General features: G+C 46.1%; 1 protein-coding gene across 2 annotated transcripts in view; it reads right to left on the reverse strand.

The window, feature by feature from the left end:
• The window catches only part of FXYD6 (FXYD domain containing ion transport regulator 6), a 31,156-nt gene that overhangs the window by 2,161 nt on the left and 15,387 nt on the right, over positions 1 to 13,608 (reverse strand). The window contains exons 2-7 of one of the 2 annotated variants that reach the window (XM_055305244.1): positions 3,436 to 3,498; positions 2,860 to 2,895; positions 2,666 to 2,740; positions 1,992 to 2,028; positions 1,152 to 1,201; positions 581 to 631 (exon numbers count right to left, since the gene is read on the reverse strand). In XM_055305244.1, coding sequence (XP_055161219.1) covers positions 603 to 631; positions 1,152 to 1,201; positions 1,992 to 2,028; positions 2,666 to 2,740; positions 2,860 to 2,895; positions 3,436 to 3,493 — 285 coding nt within the window. In that variant the 5' untranslated portion in view covers positions 3,494 to 3,498 and the 3' untranslated portion in view covers positions 581 to 602. Of the gene's footprint in view, positions 1 to 580; positions 632 to 1,151; positions 1,202 to 1,991; positions 2,029 to 2,665; positions 2,741 to 2,859; positions 2,899 to 3,435; positions 3,499 to 13,608 lie in introns of both variants that reach the window. The other variant, XM_055305243.1, reaches the window with a different exon arrangement.

The following is a 13,608-nucleotide window of genomic DNA, read 5'->3' on the forward strand; positions in this document are numbered from 1 at the left end:
CAGTATGTTCCAGGTACATCATAAAGCAAGTCTGCGTGTGGCAATATTTTGGAAACTAAAGCGTTTCACAGTTATTAGTCTTCTGTGTCCCTACAACAATCAACGGAAGCAAATACTAAACACAATGCCTCTGAAGGCTGTGCATGGATGATGCAGGTTGGGGGGGTAACCCACTCTTCTCCTCGATTTTCTGTAGACACAGAAAGTTTCATTATGAAATGTTAATTTTTTTTCAAGTGGCCCTAAGATACCTTCTGAATCATCACTAAAAGCCATTATCTTCATGCTGCTCTGATATTAGGGGTATTTCACGAACCATACTTCTCTCCCAAGTCCTGCCCACGTGGCAGTTAAGATGACACCCCATGCACTTGACCACTGGGTTGTGCAGAAGCCTGATTTTCCAACTGTTTACTGTGCATGTGTGGTGTATCTCAGATGTTTCCATCCGTCTTACTGCTCTCAGAGCATGGCTCATAATAAAAGCTGTGCCTGCTGCACCAGCTGGCCCCATACTTCTTCTCTGGGGAATGAACAGTGATGGGACCAGAGAAAGACACAGACAGAGACAGAATCTTACCTTCCTACCCGAGGGCTACACTTCAGTTCTCTGCTTTCTGGGGCTCCGTTGCTAGAAAAAAAAATTGAATAGGTTGCAGTGAATGGGCCCGTCACCCCAGCAGGCCACCCCCCTGTGGGCAGCTGTGCCCGTGCCCAACACCAGGGGAGAGTCTGGACCGTACAGCCAAGAGGCAACTTGGCAGGATTCTGAGTCAGACAGACCCAGGTGCAAATCCTCGCCCTGCTACTTGCTGGTTCTAAGAGTCTGGTACATTCCTTAGCTTTTCTGAGTCCCTTGGTGATAAAATGCTGATAGTGAGGTCTAATCACATGAAGGCCCCTGGTACCGTGCCCAACACAAAGCGGATGCCCTCTGAACAGTGGCTGTCAGTAGGGAGAAGAAAGCCTGTCTGGGGGAGGTGAGGGAGCCACGCAGAGCAGAGGCCCTGGAGGCCCCTTTTGTGGCACAGACACGGGAACACGTCTGCTTAGCCCTAGGGAGGCCGTGGTGCCCGATGACCACCCTTCCCTGAGATGTCCGAGGACCCTCCACAATGACTTCTATCCCCCGGGGCTGGTGGTCACATTACCATTTGCAGTGATGAGGTTCTCCACCTGGGCCTCCTCATCCCCTGGAGCCCTGCAAGAACAAGAGACACAGCCCTTCGGTCAGAGGTCTGCACAGCAAGCCCACTCTCCTTGCTACCACGCGACAGTCTGCATGGGTCCCCACTGAGTCACTGGAGGGCGGGTGCACTCTCCACCTGGGGGTGCGTGGGGCAGGGGGTAGAAGCTGGGGTTGAAGGGTGCAGTGTCAGGGGAACTCACAGGAACCTTCAGTGTTGGCTCTGGAGACAACTAAGTGCTAGGAAGGAGTGGCCAAAGGCCGCCTCAGGGCTTGGGTTGTGTCCTGCCAGACTTTGGACTTTGGAGGTCCAGTGCTACCCCTGGTTTTTATAGTGGACTAATGGGGTACATCCTTTAAGGGAGGGGATGAATGACAGGGAGCCCAAGCTTCCACTCAGCCGAAGAGCCCCATGAGCAGGTAATAAGCAGGGGCAGTGACACAGGTCCTATAGAAAGGATGTAGACCTCCTGAGAGGCTCTGAGGCCCTCTGCATCCCTCCTCCCAAGCCCAACTGTCTCCAGGGCCTCCAGACGAGCATCCAGCACCTTCTTGCCTACATACATATACATCAGAAGAGAGGAGGGGCTCGCCTCAACAGTTTGAGATTTCCTTTGCCCCAGAATATGCCTGGCAGTGCTCAAAGCTTCTCCTCTGCTCCCAACACACACACACACACACACACACACACACACAGCCTCTTTCTAAGAAGTCAAAAGAACGCTCATTTGGGGTCACACACCAGGGGGCCCTCCCTGTCCCTTCCTAGTGTCACCCCAGGTGTCCATAGACACGGCATCCTTACCGGGGCTTCTGATTGAAACTGCACTTGCATCTGCGACCTAAAAGGCAAAGAAACCACCCAAGGTCATGCTCCCAGCTTGAGCTTAAGGCCATGCTCCTGCTGTGAGCCCAAGGTCATGCTTCTTGAGCCCACGGTCATGCTCCTGGCTTGACCGCAGCAGGGCTGCCACACAGGACTACATAAAAAACACAGCAACACGCAGCAATCCTTGGAGTAGGGTTCTTCTGAGGTCAAGGTTCAACGATTCAGCAGCTTCGATTGACTACCCTGCCATAGTCGACTCAATCAGGCAAGTGCACAGGGCTACATGCAGCCCAGGCTCATGTGGGAAAAACAAATGCAGGGCACATCCTCCAAAGCACTCTGGGGACAGCCTCTAACTCCTGTGGACCGCCCCCCCCAACCTATGCCTCCTGAACACAGCCCGAGGAGAGCCACCCTGCCCCTTCCTAGTCCCTGTTTCTTTTCATCAAGCATTTATTTTGCTCATTCTTCACTGTTTTACTGAGCACTTACTATGTGCCCCGGGCTGTATATTAGGTCCTAGAGATACCAGGGAGGATGGACAGCCTCTTCTCTGTCCAGGTGAGGGTGTGGCCTGGCTCTGACACCATTCTCTACCTGCTTAGCAGCCTCAGACAACACCCTTCCAGAGAAACAGGGAACGAACTTACTCAGGATAAGGAGAATCCCCACCGAGAAGAGCACCACGGCAAACACCAGGCCCCCAATCCTCAGCGTCTGGTAGTCTATCAAAGGAGCAAGAGTGAGACATGGAATGAGAGGAAGGTGGGGAAGAGCATGGTTTGCCCTCCCCTGGGTGGGGCTACACCTCCCCTTCCCCACCCGGGGTTCCCATCAAGCTCACCATAATGGAAAGGGTCCTTCTCATTCTCCTGCTCAGCTGCTGAAAAAAAGAAACAAGTGTGGGCAAGAGAAAGACACTTATACCTCTGGTTCCCGAATACCGCCCAAGCCCCCCAGTCCTCATTCCTCACAAAGGGACTCCTGGGAAGCACCATACAGGTGCCTGGGGAAGCAGAGAAGGGTGGGCCAGCCTGAGAGTCGAGGGGGGTTCGGCTCAGAACCCCAATGAGAGTCTACTTCCACAGCACATCCACATCCTTTGCGAGGCAGGGGCTGTTACCCTCTTGTTACAGCCGGGGAAATGGAGACCAAGGTCAGGTTCTAGAGTGGGCTCCCGAGATTCAGGCCGACAGTCTACAGAGACCTGGAAGGCTTGAGGACTGACAGTAAAGCCTGCTAGACTCTGTGGGGAGGGGTGGGCAGGCTGGAGGCGGCTCGGAGAACACCTGCTGCCTTCCAGCACCTTCTCTGCTGACTAAAGTGGGGACGGGCCATCACTGATCAGGCATGTAGACTCTGAGAGCCCCCTTGCCCGGCCCTATAGTCTCACAGGGTCGTGACCTGGAGGGGGACTTACCACTGGCCAGGACCGTGGGAGCCAGCATGCTGCACAGAAAGATCAGTGCCACCTCCATGGTGTCTGCGGACAGAGGAGGAGGAGAAGTCATTCTCTGCATGGGGGACTCCCCACCCCAACCCTCAGCCTGATTAGGGGGCTCTGAGTGGGGTTCCCAGCTCTACACTGAGCACTCTCGATGCCGTGAAAGTGATAGAGCTGAAGCAGCTGCCGTTTGCCCAACTCCTAAGGAGAGTTCTGCCTGCATTAATTCAATTCCTACAACAGAATCAATGCAATCGGTAGGCGCAGGGACTGACCCATCCTGTAGGGGAAGAGCCTGCCTGAGCTGGACACGCAGAAGAGTGAGCAACAGAGCCTCAGGGAGCTCTCCTTGAGAGCCCACGCTGCCTCTTCCATGCCCAAGCCAGAAAGCCCCCAGGGCTTTGGTAATGACCCCCTGCTGCACCCTCCTCTTGAGGCCACCTCCAGGTCACCAAGAGGTTTGGGACTTCCCGGCCAGGTTTCCCACCTTTGATGAGACTGAATGGGGCAGGTAAGTGAATGCCTCTCTATCCCAGCCAGCCACACGGGGCTGGGGAGACTTGCTGTTCACGGGTCTCCATGTGGTAAACCCCGAGATGCCCGACACCCTCACCTCTAAAGTGCCCGAGTCGACGCTTCCCACAGGCTTCATGGAGTTAATACTCCTCCAGGAAGGTGGTTTGGTCAAACAAAGGCAGCGTGGAGACTGGTTCTCAGTGTCAGCACCCTGACCTCCGCTTCCCTGGACTTTTGCTCGTGAGCTCATCAAGCCCCTGTCTTTGGGGCCAGGGTCCCCAGGATGGGTCCTCTGGACGGAGGCGGAAGGTGGCCAGCTGGTCCCATGCAGGGACAGAGTTCAGTGCCATGACACACACCTCACTCCTGGGCTTACACAAGTGTGGTGATGAGCCAGCAAGGAAAAGTGGGGAGAAAAGCCCAAACTAGAAAAGCACAAGGCTGTCCACCCTTTATGGGGGTGAGCCTGGCAGTGGCCTGCACCCTGGACCGGTATCGAGTGGCCAGGACCATGCTGGCTCCAAGGGATCACCCCCATTGCCTCTCAGGCCGCAAGCAAGCAGCCCCAGCTGCCCTTCACCTCTCAGCCACCAGAGGTCAGAACAACTGCATCCAGCTCCGCGGGGCCCATGAGAGAAAGCCGCCCAGGAAGTGTTTACCAAAAGGCAGTAATTTGCTTCTAATGCCATCTCATCTAAGATTTGCAATTCTTTTCAATTTTACATGTTTTGTACCTATAAAAGTGTATGTAGCACACGCGTATAATGATGCTCAGTAAGACGAACACCGGTAATTTAAGAACTAGACCTTTACAAACACCTGCTGCATTTACCTGTACTTTCTTCCAACCCATCCCCCCTCCCTCTGCCTCACTCCCACAGGTGATCAGTATCCTGGACAACAGGTACCCATACATTTGTCATCATTGGCTTGTTCTTCTTCAAAGGCATTTTTTAAAAAGATTTATTTATTTATTTATTTGAGAAAGAGAAAGCATATGAGCGGGAGGAGGGGCAGAGGGAGAGAGAATCTCCAGGAGACTCCCCACTGAGCACGGAGCCTGGCAAGGCAGGGCTCCATCCCAGGACCCTGAGAACATGACCTGAGCCGAAACCAAGGTCGGATGCGTCACTGACTGAGCCACCCAGGCACCCCACTCAAAGACATTATTTTTAGATTAAGACATAATTCACATACCATGAAACTCATTTAAAAGTGTACAATCCAGTGCTTTTTAGTACATTCAGAAAACTGGGCAGCCATCAGCACTGATTCCAGAACGCGTTCATCACCCCAGAAAGCAACCCTGTCCCCATCAGCAGTTGCTCCTGTTCTGTTCTCTCCACCCCCCGGTCCCTGACAACCATCATCTCCCCTCTCTCTCTCTGGATTCGCCTATTCCAGACACTTCATGTAGAAGAATCGTACAATCTGTAGCCTTTGGTATCTGGCTTCTTCCACTTAGCATCGTGTTTTCAAGGTTCATCGATGTCGTGGCTGGTTTCAGAACTTTGATTGTCTGGCTATCTCTCCTGCTCCTCTTCTTAAAAATCTATTTATCGCACAGATATTAATACGGGTGTTTAGTGGAGCTCTTTTGAGACTTGTAATTGTGATATTATGTTGTTTACAGTCTTCCGGGACTGGCTTTTTTTGTTCAACATTATGTTCCTAAGATTCATCCATCACGACACGTGACCCTAGCTCGTTCACTTCTGAGGTTGTGTGGTATCCCACTATGCGGGTTAATTATCCTGTCCATGCTCTGCCACTTGATTATCTTTTTTGGTTTTCCCATTTTGCGTGGTTGTAAATAACACAGCTGTGAACATTTCTCTGCACACTGCCCAGGGCACACACGCAAGACACTGTTTTTCACATTTTTTGCCATCATTGTCATATGAAATACTTTTTAGGCTGGAACTCAGTGCAAATATACATTCATATATACCTGGGACAACATTGCAAAATAATACTTAAAAATGAATGACAACCTCTGATATTTCCTATAGTTTCCCTTTTTAAAATAAAAAGGCGGGATCCCTGGGTGGCACAGCGGTTTGGCGCCTGCCTTTGGCCCAGGGCGCGATCCTGGAGACCCGGGATCGAATCCCACATCGGGCTCCCGGTGCATGGAGCCTGCTTCTCCCTCTGCCTATGTCTCTGCCTCTCTCTCTTTCTCTCTCTGTGACTATCATAAATAAATAAAAATTTAAAAAAACTTAAAAAAAAAAAAGGCTGGGCCCATGAGTGGGTCACTCTGCAATTAGGAAAATGTATGTTCTAGAGACAGGCCTAGGAGTGAGGTCATTGGGTGGTATGGTATGCAAATCGTCAACCTTACAGAATACTTGCAAATTGTTTTCCCAAGTGACCGTTTCCACATCCTACCAGTTGCATGACTGTCCCTGTTACTCTGCATCCCTATCAATCCTCGATATTGCCAGACTGCATATTTTCTGCCAATCTAGAGGTGCAAAGTATGGTCTTAATTTGATCACTCAGTAATGGACTTGGGCTTCTGTTTCTTTGCCATTCCTGTTCCTTCAGCAGTGATGTGTCTTTCATGTCTTTGGTTCATTTTTCAAGTGGGTTGCCATTATTAGTATTATTCATTTAGTATTCTGGATTCGAAATCTCTGTCATTAAGTACTGCAAATGTCTCTTCCCAATTAGTGGCTTGTCTTTTCATCTTTTGTTGCTTTCAATGAACAGAATGTCTTAATTCTAATGTAATTGAATGTGATGATTTTTTGGGTCTTGTTGAAGGTACTGTCAGCCTGAGTCAGGAAGAATTTTCTTCTGGACATTTTGCAGCTTTGTCTTTTACATTTAAATCTTTATTCCACCCAGAATTGGTGTTCATGTAAAGCATGAGATAGGGATCTAATTTTTACTTTTTTCCCATACTGACAAGCAGTCGTCCTGGCACTATTTGTTGGCAACCCGTCCCCCACCTTTCCTCCTGAGATGTAGGCCACTTTCGTCATATACCTGGTTTCTACTCAGGTGTTTCTATTTCTGCGACTTCTCTTTTGACCTATTGGTCAATTTGTTCCTGCATCAGAATCCATGCCTAATTGTTACAACCTGATGGCAATCTTCCCATGTGGTAAAAGAAATTCCCCTCTTCATTTTCCTCTTTTCTCTCTTCCTCTTCCCCTTTTCCCTCAGGAATACCCTATTTTTGGTCTATATTTGGTCTAAAATTTACATATGAATTTTAGAATCAGACTGTCAAATTTATCTAAAACTGTTGGGAGTTCTCATTGCAACTTCAATGGATCTATGTGTAGAACCACCTGGGGAGAACCAGTATTCCTGTAATCTTGAGTCTTTTCATTGGTTTATGTCCTTTTTAATGTCCTATAACAGTTTTATAAATGCTTTCATATAGGTCTTGCACATCTACTAGACTTATTCCTAGGTGCCTTTTACTTCTTATTGTTATTTTAAATGCTATCTCTTGTGTGTGTTTTCTAATTTTTTCTGGTGTAGAGAAAGGTAATTGATTTGTGCATATTGATCTTAAATCCAATAATCTCACTAAACTCTTATTATTTCTAATAATTTACCTATAGATTCCTTTGGGTTTTCTCTGACATATCATCTGCAGATGACACAGTGCTGTTTCTTCTTTGCCAATGCTTACACTGTTGATTTTCATTTCTTCTGTCCTGCTAGGCCTTACAGTAAAATGTAGAATAGAAGCAGTAATACTGAACACACACACTCACATACATGCAGTCTTATTACTGGTTTTATTTTTTACTTGTATTTCATTTTTATGTGTGTTTATTTTTAATTTTTTTCAGCTTTACTGTGATATGACATCTAACATTGTGTTGTTTAAGGTGTGATGATTTATCTGATGCATGTTTAGTCTGCAAAATATTGCCACAATAAGATCAGTTAACACCTCCATCACCTCACATAATTATCTTTTGTGTGCATGGTGAGGAATGATAAAGAAAATGTGGCATATATACAATGAAATATTGTTCAGCCATAAAAAGAGGGAATTACTGATTTTAAATAGATTTCTTCTAATATTTTAAAATCCCCCCTCTAATCCTGGTTCTCCAAGATGTTTCTGTTTTACATTAATTATGAATGAGTGTTCTATATCTATAGTTTCTACCTTTATCAATGAAATAAATTATGTGCATGGGTCATCTAATGTCAAATCATCCTTGCATTGGTGGGATAAGACCAATACATTGTCTTCTTAGTAAATAGATGGATTTGGTTTGCTGGTATTTTGTTTAGGATTTTTGCACTTATGTGCATGAGTAAAATTGGGCTGCAATTTTTATTTTATTGTGTTGACCTTGCCTGGTAATGTGGTAGTCCTGGCCTCACAGAGCAAGTATTTCTTCTCTTGTTATTCCCTGGAAGAGTTTACAGAAGACTGAGATAATCTGTTCTTTGACTGTCTGGTAGAACTAAATGATAAAAATCATGTTAGTCTTTTCTTTGTGGGGGGATTTTCGATTGCTTTTTCAATTCATTAATGGCCATGACATTCTTCAGATTTCTCTTCTTCTTGTACATATTTAATGAGTATAATTTTTATAGCAATGTGCTCTTTTCTGTTTTCAAATTTATTGCCATAAAGTTGTTTATGGTATTTTCTATGTATCTTTAGAAACCACTCATTTGGGCAGCCCGGGTGGTTCAGCGGTTTAGCTCCACCTTCAGCCCCGGGTGTGATCTGGAGACCAGGGATCAAGTCCCACATCAGGCTCCCTGCATGGAGCCTGCTTCTCCCTCTGCCTGTGTCTCTGCCTCGCTCTCTCTCTCTCTGTGTCTCTTGTGAATAAATAGATGAAATCTTAAAAAAAAAAAAAAAAAAGAAAAGAAATGAAAGAAACCACTCATTTCTGTTGGATCTGTGGTTATTTCTCTTTTTTGCATTCCTAACATTGTTTATTTGTGATGGCGCTCTTTTTTCTTCACCTTCTACCAGATGTTCACCTATTTCATGTCTTTTCAAGAACCGGCTCTTGGTTTTGCTGATCCCCTTTACTGTGTTTTAAATTGTCCTTCATTCTGCCCTTATGTGTTCTTTGACTTTATCCTATTATTCTTTCTTTATATTTATCTTCTTATGATGGATACTTGGTTCATTAATAATTAGCCTTTCTTCTCTAATATCAGCATCAAAGACTATAATCCTCTAAATGCCACTTTCACCCCAACATACGAGCTTTGAAATGTGGTTTTTGGATTATTGTTTAGTTTTTAGTACTTTAAATTTGCACCATGATTTATTTCTTTTTTTTTTTTTTTAAAGATTCTATTTATTCATGAGAGACACAGAGAGAAAGAGAGGCAGAGACATGGGCAGAGGGAGAAGTAGGCTCCATGCAGGGAGCCTGAATGCGGGACTCGATCCTGACCACTGAGCCAGCCACCCAAGGATCCCCTGTACCATGATTTCTTACCAAGAATTATGAAACCTTGTGTGTTAAATGTCCAAAAGTATAGTGATTTTTAAAACTTACCTTTGTAATCGACTTCTAACTGACGTGCACTGTGGTCAGAAAACATGGTCTGAGGATACAGATGCCTCAAAATTTACTGACCTATTATATGGTTAGTTATTTTAAAAATTATATTTCATTTATTAGAAGACTGTGAATTCCTTGATTCTTGGCAAGAAAGTTCTGTGTGCCCAACAAATTAAGATTATTAACTGTGTTATTTATATATCTATATATTTTCGTATTCTTTTTTGACTGTTGGGCCTATCAAAAATTAAGGTAGGTGCTTTAAAAGCTACCTCTATGAAGAAGGATTTACATATTTATCACTGTGTTTCTTACAATATTCTAAAAGAAAGTTTAAAATTCTTATATAGGCCTGTGAGTTGGATCCTTTAGGATTATATAGTGATCCTCTCTCTTATATTCTATTTCACTTTCTACCTTCCTGTGTCCTTATGTATTATGTGCATTTTATCAACTTACAAATGGCAAAAACCTACATTTAAAAAAAAATTCCAAAAAATAAAAATAAAAAATAAACCCACCTGATAATTTCTGTTAACTGCCAATTTTATCCTGTTTAACTTTATTATGACTATTGACTGATATATTTGGTCCAAATTGTTTCTCTTTTGACTTTTTTTTTTTCTTATTTTTGACTAATTTTTTTTCTTCTTATTCAGTCTCCCTCTACTGGTTGAGCAATTATACATGCTATTGCTAGTCTTAATAGTGAGCTTTGGAACTTTACCACGTGTGTTTGCTATGGACTGTTTGTGTACCCCAAATTCATGTACTGGAACCTAATTCTCAATGTGAAATATTTAGAGATGGGCCTTTGGGAGGTGATTAGGTCCTGAGGGAGAGCCCTCACGAACAGTATGGGTGCCCTTATAAAAGAGAACTCTCTCGCCTCTCCCACTAAGTGAGGCCTCAGTGAGAAGATGGCCATCTGTGACTCAGGAGGAAGGCTCTCATCAGACACTAAATTTGCCAGCACACCTTGACCTTGAATTTACAGCCTCTAGAACTGTGAGAAATAAACCTCTATTATTGAATCAGTCACCTAGTCTATGATCCTGTATTATAGCTGCCCAAGGAGACTAAGACAGTATTTGAGTTAACAAAGACTGTAAAAGTCTAACGTTAAAAGGTATCATACTTACTAGGTATAATACCGTTCCTGAAAAATACAAAAATACAAACCACCTCCCCCCTAACATATATGCTATTATTGTAAAGCTTTCAGTTCTTTTTTTAATTCTATGACATAGATATTAGTATTTATGTTTCATGGAAACACGTTTGTTTTGATTTACGCATGTGTTGGTCTCCAGTACCCCCTGGAATTGACAGCCTTGTAGAGTTCCCTTCTACACTGCACTGTGTGGCCAATAAAACACAGTGGAATTAATGTGTCATTCCAATAGATTACAAAAGGCACCATGGCTTTCTCTCTCTCTCTCTCTCTCTCTCTCTCTCGGATTGCTTGCTCTTAGGGAAAAATCACCTGCCATGTCTTAAGGATATTCAGGCATCCCTGTGGAGAGGCCCACGTGGCAGAAAACAGAGGGCCTCAGTTCAGGGAAGTATACCTGCCACAAACCACGTAAGTGAGCTTGGAGGCAGATCCTCCAAGCTTCCACATGATTGCCCCCCTGGCTGACAGCCTGACTGCAGCCTCGTTAATGACTCAGAGCAGAACCACACAGCCAAGCTGCTGCCTCATTCCTGGCCTTGGAAACCTTACAAGATAACTAATGCTATTGTTTGGGGCTCGTTTGTTATGCCGCAGGAGATAACTAATACAATGTATTTACTAGCCCATGTCTTCATGATTCTTTTTGAATCCTAGCCATCCATCAAGACATTTTCTTTGATCCTCAAGAACATCTTTTTAGAATTTTCTTTAATGAAGCTCTATTGGTTACAAATTCAGTTATTTTGTTTATCTGCAATGTTTTCATTTCACCTTTCTGTGGACAGACTGGAAGGTGATCTCAATAATTCTGACCTGCCATCTCATATTCTAGCCTCAGTGTAATGCCCTCCCTCTTGGTTGGGACAGCAGCTGGTACTGGCTGCTAGCCAGGAGAAGGGTTTTTGGTCCCTCCTGGGAGCAGGAAAGACACACGTCAAGGATTCCAGCACACTTGTCCCTGCCATGCCTTTCCATCAACTTCCCAAATCCCCTCCATAGCTGCTCAGATTCAAGTCCATCCTACAAACACACACTGAATCCTAGAAAGGGCCATACTCTTCTGGGCTCTGCAAGAGATAAAGAGACAAACAAGACATAGCCCCAGCTTCCAAGAATTGGCAGGTTTTGGCAGACTAGGCTCTGGCACCTCAGCAAGAGTGATGAGAGCTTTATGAGAGGCAGAGGTAGAGACTACAAGGGAGAGTCCATCGGGGCAGGGAAGGGGACAACAGGCAATTCACAAGGGAACCAGGGGCATTCTCACAGAGGAGCTGACATTTCAACAGGACCTTGAAAGGAGGACTGGATTTTGATGGACGGGGCAGGAAGAGAGAAACTAAGGGCATTCTGGCAGAGGACACAGCATGAACCAATGCACTGAGAAGGGAAAATGGGAGGCAGGAATAACAAACAGTACTCAGTTCAAGTCCAGTTCCAGTTGACCCTCAAGGCACTTCTTTCAATGGTGGCTACCCAAAGCAGCTACCTCAGAAGGGCTCTGGATGAGGTCCATCGAGAGAGAGGGCCTCATCCCTTAGTCATGCCTGCCTGGCACTGGAGAGGGCTGGGCCAGCAACCTGCCAAGTATTTGCCATTTCTAGAGTAAGCAACCTTCCAAACAGTGAACAACCCTGTTGAGTAGAGCATGGGCGGTGGATGGTGAGAATTCTGATAAGTCAGATGGTGGAGGATCTCGAACGCCAAGCTGAAGAGTAAAGACCTGTCTTTGTGTTCTGAGGAAAGCATTTCTGATCAAGTTACAGTGAGCTCAAAGAAATACTGTTACAGATCTGGAAAGTGACCAACTCCCTGCTCCTCCAAGCTGTTGCCCAAGCCTGGCCTACAACGGCCACACCTCAGCACAGGCCTCCTCAGGCTGCCTCTTGGCCCCTACACCCATTTTTGAAAGTCTCATTGGTACCACTGGCATTGCCCCTGAGTCAAGTGGCCAAACACACATACGGAGCCTCTGAAAAGACACACAATGTCCTTCTCTCACTGCTGGACCAAGAAACCCAGTCTGGGCCTCCCTGCCCTCCCACACAACCGCCCTTCATGGCCCACGCCCTCCCCAGTCCTCCCCAGTTACCACACATTTCTCTCTCCCAGAAAGGAAGCAGAACTGCCTGGGACTGGCTAAGGGTGGGTGCTGAGCGTAGAAGTGACAAGTCTCCCTTCCAGGCTACAGAGTCTAAGAAGTAGATGGAAGAGAAGAGGGAGGATCTCTGGGAGAAGGGGCTCAGGTGGCCACACTAGCCTCCACGTGCATAGGAGGCCCTGGGCCTCTGTGTGTGTTGGGGCGGGGGGTGGCACAGTGCCTACGAATGTGGCTCTCAGGGCCTGGGGTTTGGGAAACATCATCACCAGGAGATTTGGATGCCTCCTCTTTCTGCCGCTCCCCAGCTCTGAATTTCTAGACCCTTTAGACTTCCCTTCCCAGCTGGAAAATGGGACCAGCCACATTCTGCTTCCTCTGTAGCATCTCATGAAAAAGAATTCAGATTTCCACTCGTTTCCCTTCCCCCTCCTGTTCTGTTCTGTCCACACTGGTCAACGGCTGGAGCCCTCCCGTGTCAGTGTTGTTCCCTGGCCTTCCTGCCTTTTGCAGAGTCGCTCTCTGCATGTGCCGGAGAAAGCAATCAGAAGAGTTTCTCTGGCGATTATCTTTCCATTCTGAGTCACATAATTTCACATAATTGCTGGGTAAAAGCTGCTCAGAAAAAGCAGCCACTAGTTGATGATATAGCAACATGCTCTATTAGTTTTGATTCCATGCAGCAGTGAGGTAGAGCAGTATACCCGGTTCTATTGTGAAAATAAGTCCAAAACAACCTCCCTCTAAAGTGCACAGGCTCCAAATTACAGTGAGACTTGATTAGCTCACGCTCATCCCTCCGTCCCTCCACCCCTAAAGCCTTGGACCCCGTCCATCCCGAGCATCTC

This window comes from Nyctereutes procyonoides, unplaced genomic scaffold (assembly GCF_905146905.1).
Source record: "Nyctereutes procyonoides isolate TBG_1078 unplaced genomic scaffold, NYPRO_anot_genome, whole genome shotgun sequence".
NCBI lineage: Eukaryota > Metazoa > Chordata > Mammalia > Carnivora > Canidae > Nyctereutes > Nyctereutes procyonoides.